Source organism: Apostichopus japonicus, chromosome 8 (assembly GCF_037975245.1).
Source record: "Apostichopus japonicus isolate 1M-3 chromosome 8, ASM3797524v1, whole genome shotgun sequence".
Classification (NCBI taxonomy): Eukaryota; Metazoa; Echinodermata; class Holothuroidea; order Aspidochirotida; family Stichopodidae; genus Apostichopus; species Apostichopus japonicus.
The window spans coordinates 37,858,614-37,876,730 of NC_092568.1; the positions used below are offsets into that span (position 1 = coordinate 37,858,614).

At 36.7% G+C, this 18,117-nt stretch overlaps 1 protein-coding gene across 4 annotated transcripts in view; it reads left to right on the forward strand.

Annotated features, from left to right (window-relative positions):
• The first annotated feature begins 1,803 nt into the window (after positions 1 to 1,803).
• Positions 1,804 to 18,117, forward strand: part of LOC139971903 (disheveled-associated activator of morphogenesis 1-like) — an 81,463-nt gene continuing 65,149 nt past the window's right edge. The window contains exon 1 of one of the 4 annotated variants that reach the window (XM_071978737.1): positions 1,804 to 2,073. Coding sequence is in view for 2 of the 4 variants with exons in the window: in XM_071978735.1 (XP_071834836.1) it covers positions 14,372 to 14,416 (45 nt within the window). In the remaining 2 variants the exon portion in view is untranslated. Of the gene's footprint in view, positions 2,074 to 2,123; positions 3,253 to 14,210; positions 14,417 to 18,117 lie in introns of those variants that run through there. The other 3 variants (XM_071978739.1, XM_071978735.1, XM_071978736.1) reach the window with 3 other exon arrangements.

The following is an 18,117-nucleotide window of genomic DNA, read 5'->3' on the forward strand; positions in this document are numbered from 1 at the left end:
AGTGGATACTGTAAGTTCAGGCTAGCCCCATAATGATCTCATGCTTTTCATAAATCTTTGGAATCCTTTCTTTCTTTTCTTCTTCGCAGAAGAACAAGGAGTACCAGAAGAACTCTTTCCTACAACATTATCATATGTATTAGCGAAAAGCCGGGTGCCAGCATGGGAAAACACTATAGTGGAGTATTCAAATTTAGACTTTTCAATCCTTTACCACAGGGGTATTCGGTTTCTACCCCGGGCGGCACCTCCATCTCCCCTGTCCCACTTTTCTTACCAGAGCTGCGCTCTACTTAGCCGTGTTGGATCATTCAAGATGATCTTTTGAATTAGCAAGGTTTCCAGCCTGGGCAATCAAATGATCCATGATATTCTGTTATACTATAAAATCATATAATTTTGGAAGTTGCCTTCGTCCCTGCATATTAGACTTTTAGTGAAATGTTTGGGATGCCGGCTGACAACTATATCTGACTTTCTATCAGGGCCCTATTTTTTGTTTAATTCACAACAGGTGACGATGGGGTAGGGTACCAAAATAGGGACTTTCATCAACGATTGATAATATACGTACAAGGTCAATGTGGTTGTCAAATGTTTCTGAAATGCTTGTGATGGAAGAAAGATTACAGGTCTTAGTTTGCAAATATAGACCGGAATTTGTTTAGATGAAAAAAAAATCAAATATTATCAAATTTCGACTTGTCCCTACTTTATCGACATTTCATATCGTAACAATCTGAGGGGGAAAAATGAGAGTATACAGAATTTTTAATTAATTCTTGAAACTTTAATACCAAAATATCGAGATTTGACACACAAAGTTGACATTTTGGTATATAGTCAAGATTTTGAAAAAGTGTAGTCGAATATCAGAAATAAAAAGTTCAGTGAAATTATCATGAAGTCGAAGTTTTGATATATAAAGTAATATATTCAACTCAGAAGAAATTTGAGAAAAAACGGTTGAACTGCAACATAAAAAGGCCCTTATCGGAAAAAGAATTCGTAGATAAGATAGTCGAGATAAAGTTTCACACGTCCCTGCTACGCAACTGCATGCTTTGCATTTTAATACGATTGGACCAACGAAATGACACTATAAAACGAAACAAACTCTTCACAAATTCTTTTTCGAAATATTTATCAGGCTTGGGAAAATTCATTCTTAACTGTTTGTCCAAACCAAATAAATTTCACTTTTCTACTATGAGATATTTTAAATTGTAAGTAACTTCATGGTAGAACTCCAGTGCGGCTTTACGTTGGTATCAATGTATTTAACATTTTGGAGCAATATGACGATCGTGAGGATGAAGGCCAAGAATTCTAGAAATCTTGGGTAAGGATAAAAATTCTGACCGAGTCTGATGGCTAGTGCAGCAGAATTAGTCTTTTTAAAAACTATTAATATTTACTCTAAGGTACAAAACTGCTCCACTGGAGGAGGGGTGGGGTGGTGGGGGAGGAGGGGACAAAATAAAATTGGGGCTATGGTCCCGGGCCCTTAATTTTGGTAAAAAATGTCCTACTTTCTGTTATATATTTGGGGCAATACTGACTGATGACCATTAAAAGAGCCAACCTTTCGTCGGCGCATATAGGACGGATTCTACTATTTTTTCGGGGTGGGGAGTGGGATGGTGTGCTATTGTCAGAAGAAGCAGTGATGAGGATTAATTTTTCAACACTGATTTTCGTCAGGAACTTCCTGGCCGTGACTCTATTATTTGTCGGAAAGTATGTAGCGCCTCCAATTTGTACTGCGAGCACCTGCTACCGAAACCTCTATACAACCCATAAACACTGGACATGCTAGTACTGTACGACGGAAATAAGACTACGGAATCGTTAACGCGTAACGAATGCCGTGCATATAATCACTACCTGAGCTGTAATAGTGTTTACGTTCCATTATGCTAGTACGAGGGCTCAATTCCATGGTGTCGTGAAACGTTTGGTCTTATGGATATTACAGTATATACAAGAGAACTAAAGTAATACAAGGACCAAAGTAGGAACCGAGGAAACCCCATAGCATCAAATTTTGCGACAGTGAGTTGAGAGTTCTGTGTAAGTACAACGATTAAAAAATGTACATCTGTGGCCACGGATAAGCTAGCCTACACAGTAGGCATGCTAGGCCTTCCTATAAGTTATAGGCCTAGTTATACTTAAATTCAATTCACACGGCTAGACTACGAAGTACGGTACAGTGCTAGTCATTGGCCGGCCCTATGCTTAGGCCCCTAACCCTGCAATTACTAACACTGTATGCTGTAGTTGGTATTGTTACTTATTACTATTAGGCTACGAGAGAAAGCACTTTTTTCTCAGGCCAAAACTACCGTTTTATTGGGAATTGATTATGTATAAAACTACAAACTGAAGAACGAATATAAAATAGGAAGGAAGGATCACATCAACTTACTGCTGGTCCTAATCAAATCTAGGCTAAGCCGGCTATTGGCAACATTTGGCTTAATTTATTAAGTCATAAATTACTGCAATACTCCTGAAAGACTATACCTTATATTAAAATTCAAGGATAAACAGCTATTTGGATTTGATAAACCTTTTCTAAATACATTTCTTCTATGACTACAAAAGATTTCCTTAGTACTGTAGTTGATTAGCTCTGATTTACACTGAAGGTAAAAATATGAAAAAGACATTCTGCCATTAAAACTGTAAGTTGCAAAAACACATATTTTATGGTGGAAATCAATGGCGGAAACTAACACCTCAAAAATATGGCATAATCTAGCTTATCTAATGTGATTTTTGTACTTGTTGTTAATGTTATAGGCCTAATTAATGTACAAGTTTAATTCCTAGGAGTAATATAGGCCCAGGCCTAGACCAAAAAGAAAGGAAAACAGGTTTGATTATAGTGTCTGAAATCTCTGCAAGATGTTCTCCTGTTCCCTCTGTCTTTTCTCTGGCCATTGCCTGCTTATCCACTTTTCAGGGATGAGAGTTCATTGTCTGCTTTTAGACTGTATAGAGTGAGACACTCTTTAGTCTCTACCTTTTTCATTTTCTGTTAGGCCTATTTTCTCTAATATCCTCAGTTCAGCAATTTTAAAGATCATGCTTTAAAATACTCTAAAGGAAGTAATTAGACATATGAAGTGTAGGTAGCCAATTGCTTCCTTTTTCAATTTAAAAGAGTTTCCTAACATTTCACAGTTCACTTCGTGCAGTTGAATGAAGATAGCAAGAAGACTGGATTAGCCAGATACACTTCATGTGAAGACCAGATTGCCATAAATTATAGTTCCTGCAAAGCAAGAGCTTTTAACGCATAAATTATTGGGATGTCAAAATCTGGGGAGGGTGGCATGTGGGATTAGTGACAATCATTTTGTTCTTATCATGAGGAAGCTCATTTTCAACTTGTGATGGTCGGTTCTGTGGCTCAACAAAATGCAAATAAGAAAACTGATATTCAAAACAAAACAATTTTTATACAGCATAACCAACTTCATTCCTCAAAGGCATTAAATGTCAAGTCTTGCTGAATACATACTGTGTCGGGACCTAAAATGTGCTCCAGTTATCTTATCTAAATGGCTTAGTGTGAGCACTCACTGTTTTATTACCTACTCTTTTAAGTCTTGTTGAAATTCTATCTGTACATGCATACTTAGTTTATGTTCCGATAAGTTTTCTTAATATTGATCGGCATGGAGGAAGTAGAAGTAGTTAAGTGTACATATTGTAGAGGGTTCAAAGTCAGCATTTGTTCATTCAAAAGTAAATTTGTCCCATAATGGGTTCACCTCAGTTAGTGGGATGTTTTGTAAGTTGTACAATGACATTCCAGCAGTGTCACCATATGAAAAGTAACAAGAACTGTTTGTTCACAAGGGTAGCTTTCCCTAAAGATTTAGTTGTCTTCTGTTTGTGTGATTCCCAAATTAACAGGTTCCTGAATGGTCTGTTATATGTAGTTCCTGGTCAGTCTGCATTGGTATGCTGTCACTAAATGGCAAAGCTTTTGTAGCACACATATAAACTAAAAGGGGACATATTGCAGTTCCTTTAAAAATTACCATAATATTACAAACTTGGGTGTTACTTTTGTTTAAATATTAGCTGCATGTTATTGCACTGTGAAGTAAAATATAGTAATTTCATTTTGTGCACTTAAAAGACTTCATTGATATTGATCAATTGAATTGTATATACTCTTATTACAGTTCAGTGTTCTGTTGATAACTTGTAACCCCAAAGGAACATAAAATTAGAAATGCCTTTCACATTTTTATGGTGCTTTGAAAATTGAAATAAAACTCGTTGTTTGAACTGCCTTGAAGCTACAGTTAAAGGATTGGTTCAGTTGTCATACATGTTTATATGTTATATGAAAGAGGACAATAAAAGAAACAATGGTGAAAAAACTTCAAATATCTTTTTCGGTTAAAGAGATATTAAAGTGTAAAGTTTTTTCAGATTGTGTAGAAACTGCTGATATCTGACTAGCTGTGATGTCACATTCTCACATTCCTGAAAAGTCTTTGTTTTTTTCTCTAAATATTTTGTGAGATTTCATGACTTTCAACCAAAAGATATGTCAGGAGATCTCATATTTGTCAAAGGAAGTATTTGAGATTAAACATCTGAAGAATTTTTGATTATATTATTTTCAAATGTGTTAAAAAATGTAAATAATTTTTAAAGAAATATATTCACAAATGTTAAGGAAGTGAGGATGTGACGTCACACCCTCACAGTAAGTCTTTCTACACCAGTCGTTTTCAAAGAAATTTTGATATCTTCAAAGTGTTATATCTCCTTAACAGAGCATGCTATCATGGTAGTTTCTTCACTGTTCTTTTTGTCTTTTTGTGCTCTTTCATACAAACTAGACATGTCAAACACCTGAACCAATCTTTTAATGATCTGAATTGTAATGGCATGGGGTTATACTGACCAAGTACTATCACAAACCTTCATAAGCATTGTGTACATTAGTCTGTTTACTGTGATTACTATCAAGGAGACAGCACCTTTCACCTGGTGTGCCAGTTTGTGAGTGGGACAGAGAGAAAATTGTTCATGTGACAAGAAAGGATGGTGTTATTATATATTGTACTGTGTACATGTCTCACTAATTATATCTGTTGTTTGTAAACATCAAAGCACCAATGAGTGTTAACATAAATTATCCTCTTAGTTTTGAAACAATGGCTTGACTGCTGCTGGGTACTACTATATCAAAGAACTTTAATTAATGTTCAGCTCTAGCTTGGGATGGAAACTGTAACGAATCATTCTGTTCTGTCAAGTAAAAAAGGAAGTTGTCAAGCTGTATCCAGGGTATGTAACAAGTTACAGTTGATTGCATGTAACAGGAAATGCTCATAGTCGATGTTGTTTTCTTACGGTAACGTAAGCGTTTAGCTCATTTACTGGACATACATACTAAACTTCAATTCACTTAGTAACCTCTTTCATCATACACTTTGTGACAGTTCTAGAGCACCTGTAGGTATACTAAAGATAGCTTTATGACATCATCAGTGGATCTGGGAAACTGTAGTGTTCATCGATTTCATGCACGTTTCAAGTAGTGTTTACACGGGTCCAAAAATCGGGAACCGGGTACCCGAGGGCCGTTACCCGTCGGGTATCCGGGTACCCGGAAAAAATGTGTTTACCATCGTGTATCACGATTTTCAAGAAAATACATATTGGATGCTGTAATAAATGCATTATATTCTCTACTGACAATATTTTCATGTTCAAATACGTAGATGTAAGATAAGGTATAAAACCTCCCTCAATAATTTTTATTTGCTTCTGTTTCTTTCATTAACTTGTTAATAAATAAATTATTTAATTATAATTAGCATTACTACTAACATCGCACTGCCGCCGCTGTTTATGCTAGCTCGTGCACGTCTATTGGATCAAACCATATAAATATCCAATTTAGCTCTTAAACAGTTTTTAATACTACTATCTATTATGCAGGCCCAGGGTTCGCATTAGCTGCGAGATTGCGCGATTCGCGCAATTTGATCGCATATGGAATAAACGATTAGTAAAAAGCCACTTGCGATTACTATTTTTGGTTCCTTGCTGAAAGCAAAGGAACCTATGTATTCAGGTTGGCGTGTGTGTGTGTGTATGTATGTGTGTGTGTGTGTGTGTGTGTGTGTGTGTGACGCTTAAGCTTGTATGCACGATAACTCAACAAGGGATTGACTGATCATGATCAAACTTGGTGGATGGGTGGCCCATAGTGAGTAGATGAACCCTATTGTTTTTGGTGCCCACAAAGGTCACCAAAAGTCAGTTATGGTCCAAAAACCCAAAATACTAAAACTGCAATAACTCCCAGTGCCAATGTGCGACAAGGTTGATATTTTGGGACAAGTTGTGAACTGGTTAGGGCAATATTTTGAAACTTAACGGTCATGTGATCTGAGGTCACCAAAGGTCAATTAATGTTAAAAAACTAGTATTTTGGCAATAACTTGAGAACGAATTGTCCGTTAGGGTTGGGAGTTGCTTCAGTGTAATCCAATTGTCGACCCACATCTGGGTGACCCTTGACCTCAATTTGACCTTTGGTGACCTTTTCATGTTTTGGGGATTTTTACAGTTTCGATGCTATTTTCAGATGTCAAAGGTACCTTCCGATCATAAATATGGATAGGTTGACCCCCGTGTGACCTTTGTGTGCGAACTTATATGGGGTCAAAGTTTTCGGTCAGAGTTAGGATGGCTGTACAGACTTATCGTGTTGATTTTTGGAATCAGCAGATCAAACTACATTTGAAACCAAGGTCAAAAGGTCAAAGGTCACATTAGAAAAAATGTGCTTAGTTTGGGAGAAAACGGGCGAAAAAGAAAATGTTTGGTTTTGATGCTAGATTTGGATATCAAAGGTACCTTCCGATCAAAAATGTCAATGGGTTGACACCCGGGTGACCTTTGTGTGTAAAGTTATACAAGGTCAAAGTTAATTTTCAGACATTTAATGCAATAACTCCCAGGGCCAAGGTGTAGCAAGGTTGATATTTTGGGACAAGTTGCAAATGGTATAGAGGAATATTTTCAAACTTAACGGTCATGTGATCCGAGGTCATCAAAGGTCAATTAATGTTAAAAAACTAGTATTTTCGGTGAGAAAATGGGCAAAGAAAAAAATGTTTGAATTCTTACAGTTTTGATGCTATATTCACGTCTCACCAATCAAAAATGTCAATAGGTTTACCCCAGGTGACCTTTGCGTGTGAAGTTTTATGAGGTCAAAGTAAATTTTCAGACATTTAGTGCAATAATTCCCAGTTCCAAGGTGTGACACGGTTGATATTTTGGGACAAGTTGCAAATGGTATAGGGGAATATTTTCAAACTTAACGGTCATGTGATTCGAGGTCACCAAAGGTCAATTAATGATAAAAAACTAGTATTTTTGCGATAACTTGAGAACGAATTGTCCGTTAGGGTTGGGAGTTGCTTCAATTTAATCCAATTGTCGACCCACATCTGGGTGACCCTTGACCTCAATTTGACCTCTGGTGACCTTTTCATGTTTTGGGGATTTTTACAGTTTCGATGCTATTTTCAGATGTCAAAGGTACCTTCTGATCATAAATGTCAATGGGTTGACCCCCGTGTGACCTTCGTGTGCGGAGTTATACGAGGTCAAAGTTAATTTTCAGACATTGAATGCAATAACTCTCAGTTCCAAGGTGTGACATGGTTGATATTTTGGGACAAGTTGCAAATGGTATAGGGGAATATTTTCAAACTTAACGGTCATGTGATCCGAGGTCACCAAAGGTCAATTAATGATAAAAAACTAGTATTTTTGCGATAACTTGAGAACGAATTGTCCGTTAGGGTTGGGAGTTGCTTCAATTTAATCCAATTGTCGACCCACATCTGGGTGACCCTTGACCTCAATTTGACCTCTGGTGACCTTTTCATGTTTTGGGGATTTCTACAGTTTCGATGCTATTTTCAGATGTCAAAGGTACCTTCTGATCATAAATGTCAATGGGTTGACCCCCGTGTGACCTTCGTGTGCGGAGTTATACGAGGTCAAAGTTAATTTTCAGACATTTAATGCAATAACTCTCAGTTCCAAGGTGTGACATGGTTGATATTTTGGGACAAGTTGCAAATGGTATAGGGGAATATTTTCAAACTTAACAGTCATGTGATTCGAGGTCACCAAAGGTGAATTAATGATAAAAAACTAGTATTTTGGCAATAACTTGAGAACGAATTGTCCGTTAGGGTTGGCCGTTGCTTCAATTTAATCCAATTGTCGACCCACATCTGGGTGACCCTTGACCTCAATTTGACCTCTGGTGACCTTTTCATGTTTTGGGGATTTTTACAGTTTCGATGCTATTTTCAGATGTCAAAGGTACCTTCTGATCATAAATGTCAATGGGTTGACCCCCGTGTGACCTTCGTGTGCAGAGTTATACGAGGTCAAAGTTAATTTTCAGACATTGAATGCAATAACTCTCAGTTCCAAGGTGTGACATGGTTGATATTTTGGGACAAGTTGCAAATGGTATAGGGGAATATTTTCAAACTTAACGGTCATGTGATCCGAGGTCACCAAAGGTCAATTAATGATAAAAAACTAGTATTTTTGTGATAACTTGAGAACGAACTGTCCGTTAAGGTTGGGAGTTGCTTCAATGTAATCCATTTGTCAACCCGCATGTGGGTGACCCTGATCATAAATGTCAATAGGTTGACCCCAATGTGACCTTCGTGTGCGAAGTTATACAAGTTCAAAGTTAAATAATATTAATGAGGTCACAGGTCAAACGTGAAAAACTCCCAAGTTGCAATAACTTAGCTACTATTTATTGGAATTTCGTCAAACTTGGTATGATGATATTGGTAGATAGTCTTCACACACTGATGTGTGTTGCAATTGATATCAGGGCTTAGCATTACTTTGGCAACAAAAGTTTGTGAGCATAAATTACTGTTGTTGTATTAGGGCTTTGTTAGAAATTTCCCTATGAATGGAACTAATGAACAGCAGCAAGGAACCATGAAATGTTTTCATTCTGGTTTAGTTATCCAGTCTGTAATCCATAAACATCGCGTAAACTTCCTTTTCAGCCTTTCCTTCTTTGAAATAAACGAATGAATAAATAATAATTTCTTCCACGTGGTAGCCTAACACGGTAACACCACACTAAGTCAATGAGAAATCTAGATAAGCCTAACCATCTGTTTATTTGCTGGAGTTGTGACGCAGTTATAAGACATCCATGGAATACTTTCGTTATTGCTGTTTCGTTCGACCACATGGTTGCCTAACACCACACTAAGTCAATGGGGGTAGTCTAGCCTAGCCATCTGTTTATTAGCTGAACTTGTGACGCAGGTATAAGATATCTATGGAAAGCTTTCGTTATTGCTGTTATCTTCGAACACATGGTAGCCTAACAACACACTAAGTCAATGGGAAATCAGCCTAACCATCGGTTTGCAAAATTTTTTTTTTTTTTAAACTATCACACTTTGCGTATGATTCGGGTAATAAATTAGGAACCGGGTAGTACGCGTCGAGCGGGCCCCTCGTTATTGCTGTTATCTTCGACCACATTGTAGCCTAAACACCACACTAAGTCAATGGGAAATCTGCCTAACCGTCGGTTTGCCAATTTTTTTTTTTTTAATTTTTTTTTTTAAATCACACTTTGCTTAGGATTCGGGTAATAAATTAGGAACCGGGTAGCATCGCGTCGGGCGGGTACCCGGGTACCCGGATAACCCGTGCAAACACTAGTTTCAAGACACTTGTTCATATGTAAATGTACAGTAATATGAAAGTTGCCTTAATAACTTGAGTCTAGGGTTCACTGCAGCTGGGTGCTTAAAGGTACCTAGATACAATAAACACTTAATCCTGATTGATCCCAGAAAGAGCTGTAGGGTTTTCACAGTGCATTCTGTAGGAGTTTGGAAGCTTTGTAAATGCTCTTTATCTACAGACTTACTTAATTCCGATGAAAGGATATCATAGGTCTTGTTGTAAAAGAGGATACATGTGTCAGTCTGGAAAGCGTTTACATCAAACTGTTATTGGCCGTTCATTCAACATACCTTTCTACTCTTAAAAGTATTATGTATTCTAAAATCTGTGAGTTTTAATAAGATCAAAATTATGTTTGTGCACTACAGATTTCATTTGGTGCCCCATGTAGATTGCACATGACGCTTTGTTCAATTGGGATGTTATGTAAACATATTAAAGGTATTCCATGTTATGATGAATTTTAATTGATTCAGATGATTAATTCATAAATAGGTGGAGGTATGTAGCACCCTAAAGTTAAATATAAACCCCAGAAGACTGTTAAACAATATATTGCAAATTAGGTCTCTTTGTCAATTGGAGATGTTTATAGTCACATGACATTAATGTAGTCACGTACATACTATACAGGAGAGGAAACTGTGAGTGTTATAATGCCCAGGTCTTCTATTAGTTTACACCCATACATGTACCGAGTTGTGTATCTCATAGAGTGATTGACTTTTATGGCCATCTGTTCATTCTTGCCATGTTCGAGATTAAAAGGAAGAAAAACAGCAATCCGCCAGGGACCCACAGTTTCAAAACAAGTTAGGTTTGACAAAATTCTCCTACTAGAGCTTTTGAAAAAAAAAAATTCTTAGGTTCATTATGGCTCGGTGGAAGAGATAGTATGTAAGACCAATTGGCCATTATCCAGTGGGACATTCATTGGCATCCATTGCAGTGATTCCTGAGAGAAATCAAACTGGCAGGTAGCCATGGAGACGCTTCAAAAACATCATTCAGCATCTCAAGGAAGTCTTAGCATTAAACTTTTCTTGATCTGTAACTGTGTCCGTGACATTCTAATAATTCTCTAAAATTCTAAATAGTTTATTTCAATCCATTTTCGTAAATCGTGGCAGGCCATTTTCACGGAGCACCGACGCTGATTAAGTACTTACAGGATTAGAGAATTGCGATGAAGGTATCCTCGACTACTGCTGCACTACCGTAATAATGTTTCCTTGGCCGCTGCATTCCTCTGTGGTGATGGGAATTGCACTATGGCATTTGATTAGTTTAATAAGCACACGCACTTGCTACGATGTTACGATGTTTACGAAAGTTATCATTTTCTGAGTTTTCCTCCAGGTTTGACAACTTACTAGTGATTGATGCTCCTGACCACAGCTGGGCCTACACGCTTGTACCTTGATTTGTTTCTTTGGTAGATTTAGTATTTTAAGAGGTGTCAAACATTCTGAAGGTCCTATTTGAAACTGGATGTCATCAACCTTCAAAAAAATATCTAGGTCCGAAGTTTCAAGCTTGCTAGTCTTGGAGGAATTGTTTTAAGTTGGAATACTCTACTTTTGCTTGCAGCAGTTGGCAATTGGTACAATCAGTTCACCTTGGATTTATAGTACTTACTGTAGCTCTGCAGTTTTCATATTTCATAGTCAAAAGTAGAGAAAACTATATTCTTTCCATCGTAGAAACTAAACACTGATGTTTGTTATCCTTGATAATAAGTGACTAACTGCTAGTGAAAGCTTATCCTGCATTCTTTTCTTATTCTGCATTCTTTTAGAAAACAAATATTTTGCAAGCATGCAACCCTATAGGAAATGAAATAAAAGTAAATCGGTTGATGGTTCTGTTGCAGATTAAGTCAACAGTGGTGGTTACAATGGTATTGGTATTTATATTGAAAATATCTATTGTTTGTTGTAGAATGTAGAATTTGTGGTCCTTGGATGTAGTAAGCATTCCTGAATGCTGACATACCACAGGAATGCAATTTAATAGCTGTAGCTTAGACTATCGGTGCAATCAAGTTTAATATCAAATACAACTTATGAAGAACATCACATATTTTAGCAAAGAAAAAAAACAAAATCTTCCCATTTAGATTTTGCATGTGGTAAAGTATCTGAAAAAAGGTTGCACTACAAACTTTTCAGAATGAAATCAATTCACAAGTTTGGAGCAAAATAGGAGGCCTTTAATTCAAGTTGCAATCTGGGTTTGATTTTTAACTGGCAATTGCGCTCAGTAAATTTGATGACTTGCTCAAAATATTACCAAATGCAGGTGGCTGATTTTAATGGGTAAAATATCCACAAGTTGGATGAAAATACTGAATATAGCTGCTACAGTACCCACAAATGCTTTATACTTTATTCGAAAACAACTTTTTATTGGGATGTTTTGAAAATAACTGTAACAGTCTAATTTACTATAGATTGCCATTCGCAAAGCACTGTTACTTACAGTGTAATCGACTACCATTGCTTGTACACTTTCACTGTAAGAAAGTTAAAGGTTTGCCTTAAATATGCCACTTGTCAAGAAACACTTTGGGTTTAACTTCTTAGTGCTTTTCAAAATGCCAAAAATATGTTACAAAACCCAAGATTGGTCATCAATAAAGAAACTTCAGACTTCAGTTATTAATTTTACTGCTCCTGCCATATCATATTTAATTACTAGGACATAAATTTAATTGTTTTAATCTTTAGGAAAGACAGAAAGAGACAAGACTAGAACTACCACAGTAAGTTTCTGTTTCTGTTCCAGTAAAATAGACTGAAGACCAGTTGTATTATAACTGAATATCTCTGTGACCTTTAGATGACCTCCGTCAATATGAGGGTCAATTATCCAGCTGGTCAAGTTTAAGTTTTGTAAATATTTGACCAGGTTAGTCTTCACCCCATCTTCTTAAGGTACCGAAAGTCATCTGGAAAAACTCACCAAACAGAGAAATGGGGCATTTATCAATATATACTTAGGAGCCTAAGAGATTTCCAGGTATCAGATTAAATATTTGCTTTGTAGCCTTGGCTAATATAATAATCTACAGGCCAGCAGTGGACATGGGAAGAGTGCTGTGAAGGGTCGTAGGGTTCATGTAAACTTTACAGTAAACAGCTAGTTTTACCAGGTTGAAATGGTCCCATGATGTATACACAAAGTAGCACAACTTACTTGAGATGCTTGAGTAACATTAATACCTACAGTACTGTATCATGTACAATGGAGTTTTTGACACAGAGGGTGATGGAAGGGGAAGGGGTGGGGGAGGATATATGTGGGAGAGGGAAGAACAGATAGGTAAGAGCAAGTACGCACACATGATTAGCTCATCACAACGGCCTTTGATTGTTTTTTTTGTCCCTGTCTAAAGGGTAAATATTTCATGATTTTTCAAACTTTCCAAGTATATATCATAAGATCCCGATTGATCACATTAAGAGAGACCTCAGAGTGACCTCAGGGCAAAGTTTTAATGGTCGTCGGGTCGTCCGTGCGGTCATCCGAGATGACCAAATTTCTGTTCGGATGACCCTTGAACTCAGCTTCGGAGGTCAATTTTCAACAAAAATGTCAACATGTAGGCTACTGTAATGACCTACCTTGAGATATTAGTATCCAGACTTACAACATCCAGGATTAACTAACAAAAGTTTCTGTAAATTTGCTTATACTGTGACTAAGATATCAATAAGAAAATGTGGAGTGCTATGCATGATAGTTCTGTTCTGATTAAGAGATGGTTTTAGTTTCATACTGAAGACCCCATGGATGTCTTGTTGACAGTTTCAGAGATGCTGGCCATACTGAAAGTTTGCAGGTTGACATTCTGTCAATCTGGGTCACGATATTTGTTGTGCCTTGGCCAATTGCAAATTATGATATAGATGGCAACAGTCGATCAAGATCAAGCCTGACAAGTGTTCAAGAGAAGAAGTTCTTAATTGTTAGTATAATCAATTACTGTTAACTGGTTTTACTCAACAATTAAAGCATATCAACTGGGTGGTTTTGTTGGAGAAAACATTTTATTTTCCATTCACACTATTGTAAATCTACTGCAACTCCACCCTCAACACACCACCCCCAACACACCACCCCCTAAAATAAATAAATAGTCCTAACTATATTGGGATCTTTACGGGTGTATATTTCAGTGTACTGTGTGTCCTCCTGAAAGTTAAGTACCCTTTGAATCAATATATAGCATAAGTATGGGTATAATGGATGAGTTAATTAGCGTTTTGAGGTCATACCTCAGTAGCCGAAGAGCTGAAGGAAGTTATCTCTCATTGACAAAAGTCAGTTGATTTCCTTGGTAGGAAGTGACTCTAATTGGCAGACTTCGTTAGCGCATTGTACACACTGTTCATGCAGACCGCGCCAGTCTCTTATGGATCCTCAACGTGGCCATGTTTGTTTCAAAATGCTGTAAATATTAAGAGTACCTGTGGAAACATTAATTGAAGTAAAACACTGTACAGTTGGAGCTGTACTGATAAATCCAGAGTTTGTAGTGATCCTGTTTGTCATAATGGAATCAAAGAAGCAAATTAATGGGAGTGACTTGGCTGACATGGTAAGGTTTAGCCACATTCATTTCATCTTATCTACATTGTAGGAAGTATTGATTTATAAAGACTCTCTCAAAAGTATAGTTTATACAGTATAAATTACCATAGATGTAATGTAGACAGATGTATACAGTCTACAGACCTATAAAGTAACAACGTTAGGCTGTAGGAGTTATTGATTTATAAGACTTCTCTAAAAAGTATAGTTTTCACATATGTACTGTAGTTAACCTGTGAATATAACTTAAATGTACAGATACAGTGTACAGATATATACAGTATGTCAGTATGTGCAGTATTATAGATCAAGTGTTGGGTTATTCAGTTACCAGTTCATTAACTAATATAGTTACTACTACGAATACCTTAATAACTATAGCTTTGTAATGTATATGAAAGTGTTAATGATGCAGTTTATTTACAAAATAAAACAAAACCTGTTAGCAAACTGCTTATCCCTTAAAGAGCCTGTGTAAGAGTAAGCATGCCTGACGTTTTGATCCTAGCCGGAATTTACCTTTGATAAAAACTGAGTGTGCTCACTTTAAGTGAGAAAATCGATCCTTTTCACATGAAAATGTTTAAACAGCGTGCTGAGATAGATTGAGTCATTATATTCCTTGTGATAGGGTGTGTGTGGGGGGGGGGGGGAAGGAGAGGGGCAGATAGAAGTTGCAGTGGGAATCGTAGAGGTCTGTAAGAGTTATTGTAAGAAAATTATTGTAGAGGTCAAATTTGTGACAGTGGTGGCAAAACTTGGTATCCTTATCAACACAGTACACCTTTTTCACACACATTCTGTATGAATGAACATCAGAACGTTGCTAGGCAATATTCAACATAATGTCATTTTAATTTAATTTAATGCTAGAAGCAGTAGCAAAATTGCATTTCGATAGTGTCCATTAAATGACATTAAAAACAATTTGCCAATAATTGCATGACATTACCCTTTTGCCTGCTTTTGAACATGTGTTTCTAAATTGCTGTCTTAATTTGTCAGAATATTAGAAAAATCAATGTTTGCCACAACTATGGACCATGGGAATAGGTTACAGTACTGTGAGTGCTGACCTCAGAGACCTGCATTATAAGATACTATCATTGATATTAGTCGAGAGATGTCACCTATTTGCCCTTGAATGCATATGACTCACCATGTCATGAAAATTTGGTTTTTAAACTTGTAAAGATGCTTTTTTTTTCTATAAATTTTCCATTGTGGGTTGGAAACACTGGTGTTTTCCATGGCATATGCGGTTGATTTTTTCCCGTTTTTAGTACCTTTTTTTGTTATTAGAACATATAGTGACAATAAGAAATCAAAACAACTAGCCTACAAATAATATTGGTAATCTACAGTGTTATGACTGTGTGTCTGGTACACCCTGTGATAACCTCAAATATCACTCATACATTTCATTATTCATGAATAATATTGAACTACTGTCACGTTCACCAATCATGATGCCGGTGTAACCAAGGTTTCTCTACTGCATTTGGGAGGTGTGTACTATGTAGTAATACTATATTACTATATCTATTGATCGATATGAGCAATATGCAGAAATTATACAGTATATATAGTAAGCTGTATTCCTTGTATTTTTTACTGTTCGATTGTTTTGTGTAGTGCAGGTGAGTGCAAAAACTGGCCAAATATTTTTCACTACTTTTATTATCAAATTTTGTTGTTTGTCGAGGTAATTTACTTTTCACTAAACTGTGAGTCATTTAATACAGTAGTACACAAGTGGAGTCATGCAAGACCAGGTCCCCATCAGGTTCCTTTGTCAGATCTGCTCTCTCAAGATATCAAGCCCACAGTACTATCCGACTCATTCACAGAGTGCAACAACAAATTACTGCTAATAACTCAATCAAAAAGTAACAAATAATTGCTGCAATAAGAGAGAAAAATCGAGGGTATTACTTTATGGATCAGTCCAAGGTTGAATTCCACTGTATTGGTTGAAAACTTTGTCAATCAATACTTCTTGTTCTTATGATCAAATTAAGCTATAGTCTAGCTGTGAGGTACACTGTGTATACTGTAGGCCATTTATATTGTTGCATGTTGTTATTATTTGTTCAAATTGTTTTCTATGGGATCACTTAGTATTAAACCAGTATACACATGACTGATAAACTATAGTACACAACACAGTTGGGCATGAAATGGGATTGTTTATGGTCGCTGTTGTGTCCAGGGACATATCTACCTTCATATTGCTAACTTAAATGTACAAGTAGGTATATATATCAGAAACCCGTTGAAATTCCTGGACCCCCTACATTACATTATATACACACTACAGTATATACAGTAGAACATACTGTTCCAGAAATGTTTGCAGTGGATTGCCTTGCAAACTACCCCTACCACTTTGACTGTGTAGATATTGTTAACTCTGTGGCCCTACGGGCATTAAATCTCTCTAATGTTTATATCAGGTGTCTGAAGCCCTCCCTATCCTTAAAATAAGAGGAGATAAAAGCAACCAATCCAAGGACTGTACATCCACAGTAGATAGCAGGCAAAGTGTGTGCTTATGAACAACATGTTATATAATCTATGTGTAATAGTTTCACAGGTGTAATTGAGTGTTCTACCGTACTATGAACTTCAGATACAGTAGTTTATCAAACTTGGTAAACAACCCTTTGCAAAAATAAACAATTATAAAATCCATCCTTGGCTTTCAAAGGTATTACCAATGCATGCATGCATACTGTAGTGTACATGTCAAGACAAAAACATCCGAGATACATTTGTAGCTGTGCTATCGTAACACTGCATATTTTTTGTTGTGGTAATCAATCCGTTGGAACAATTGTTCGTTACCCTCCAGCGTTGACTCCTTCATTTGATCACTCTGCTGCCACCTATATTAATTGTTTTATAAGATAAATGATTCATACTGTATTATTCATTATATTGTGTTTATTCTTCTATATAGAACATGACTCATGCATTCCTGTTTGTAATGTGTGTCTGTAGCTGTCGGTAAGCCTCTAGATTTAACAATTTGAAACTGGATTAAAATTGAATTTTGTAATTGAAATCATAAATCAAGACTGCAGTGGACTTGCTAATAAGCATACCAAACTGTATGTACGTACCGTGGATGTGTTTGGTATGTGTACACAGTTTGTTTGGCCTGGTTTATGTACTGAAATATGAGTCACTGCCAGCTGGGTTAACACTTTTATCATCTACCAATGGTTTGTATCATGACGGGTGATCCATGTCAAATTAGTCGCCTTCTCTTGATGATTGACTCGTGGAAATGACAGAAGATCACCTTCCTCATTTCTGGTTTATATGCCAGCCGCAGGGAGAGTAAAAGTAAAAACTGAAAGTTTGATGGAACTATAATAAAGTAAATAAAAGCTAATAATAGTCTTGGACATACTATTTATTAATTAGTAGCTTAACATTGTAAAAGCCACAATTGTACCATGCAAGTACTACCCTACTAGCACAGTAGTTTAAACACTACAATACCATGCAAGTATTACCCTACAAGCACAGCAGTGTAAACACTACAATACCATAGTTCTACCCTGCTAGCACAGCAGTGTAAACAATACAATACCATAGTTCTACCCTGCTAGCACAGCAGTGTAAACAATACAATACCATGCAGGTATTACCGTACTAGCACAGCAGTGTAAACACTACAATACCATGTAAGTTCTACCC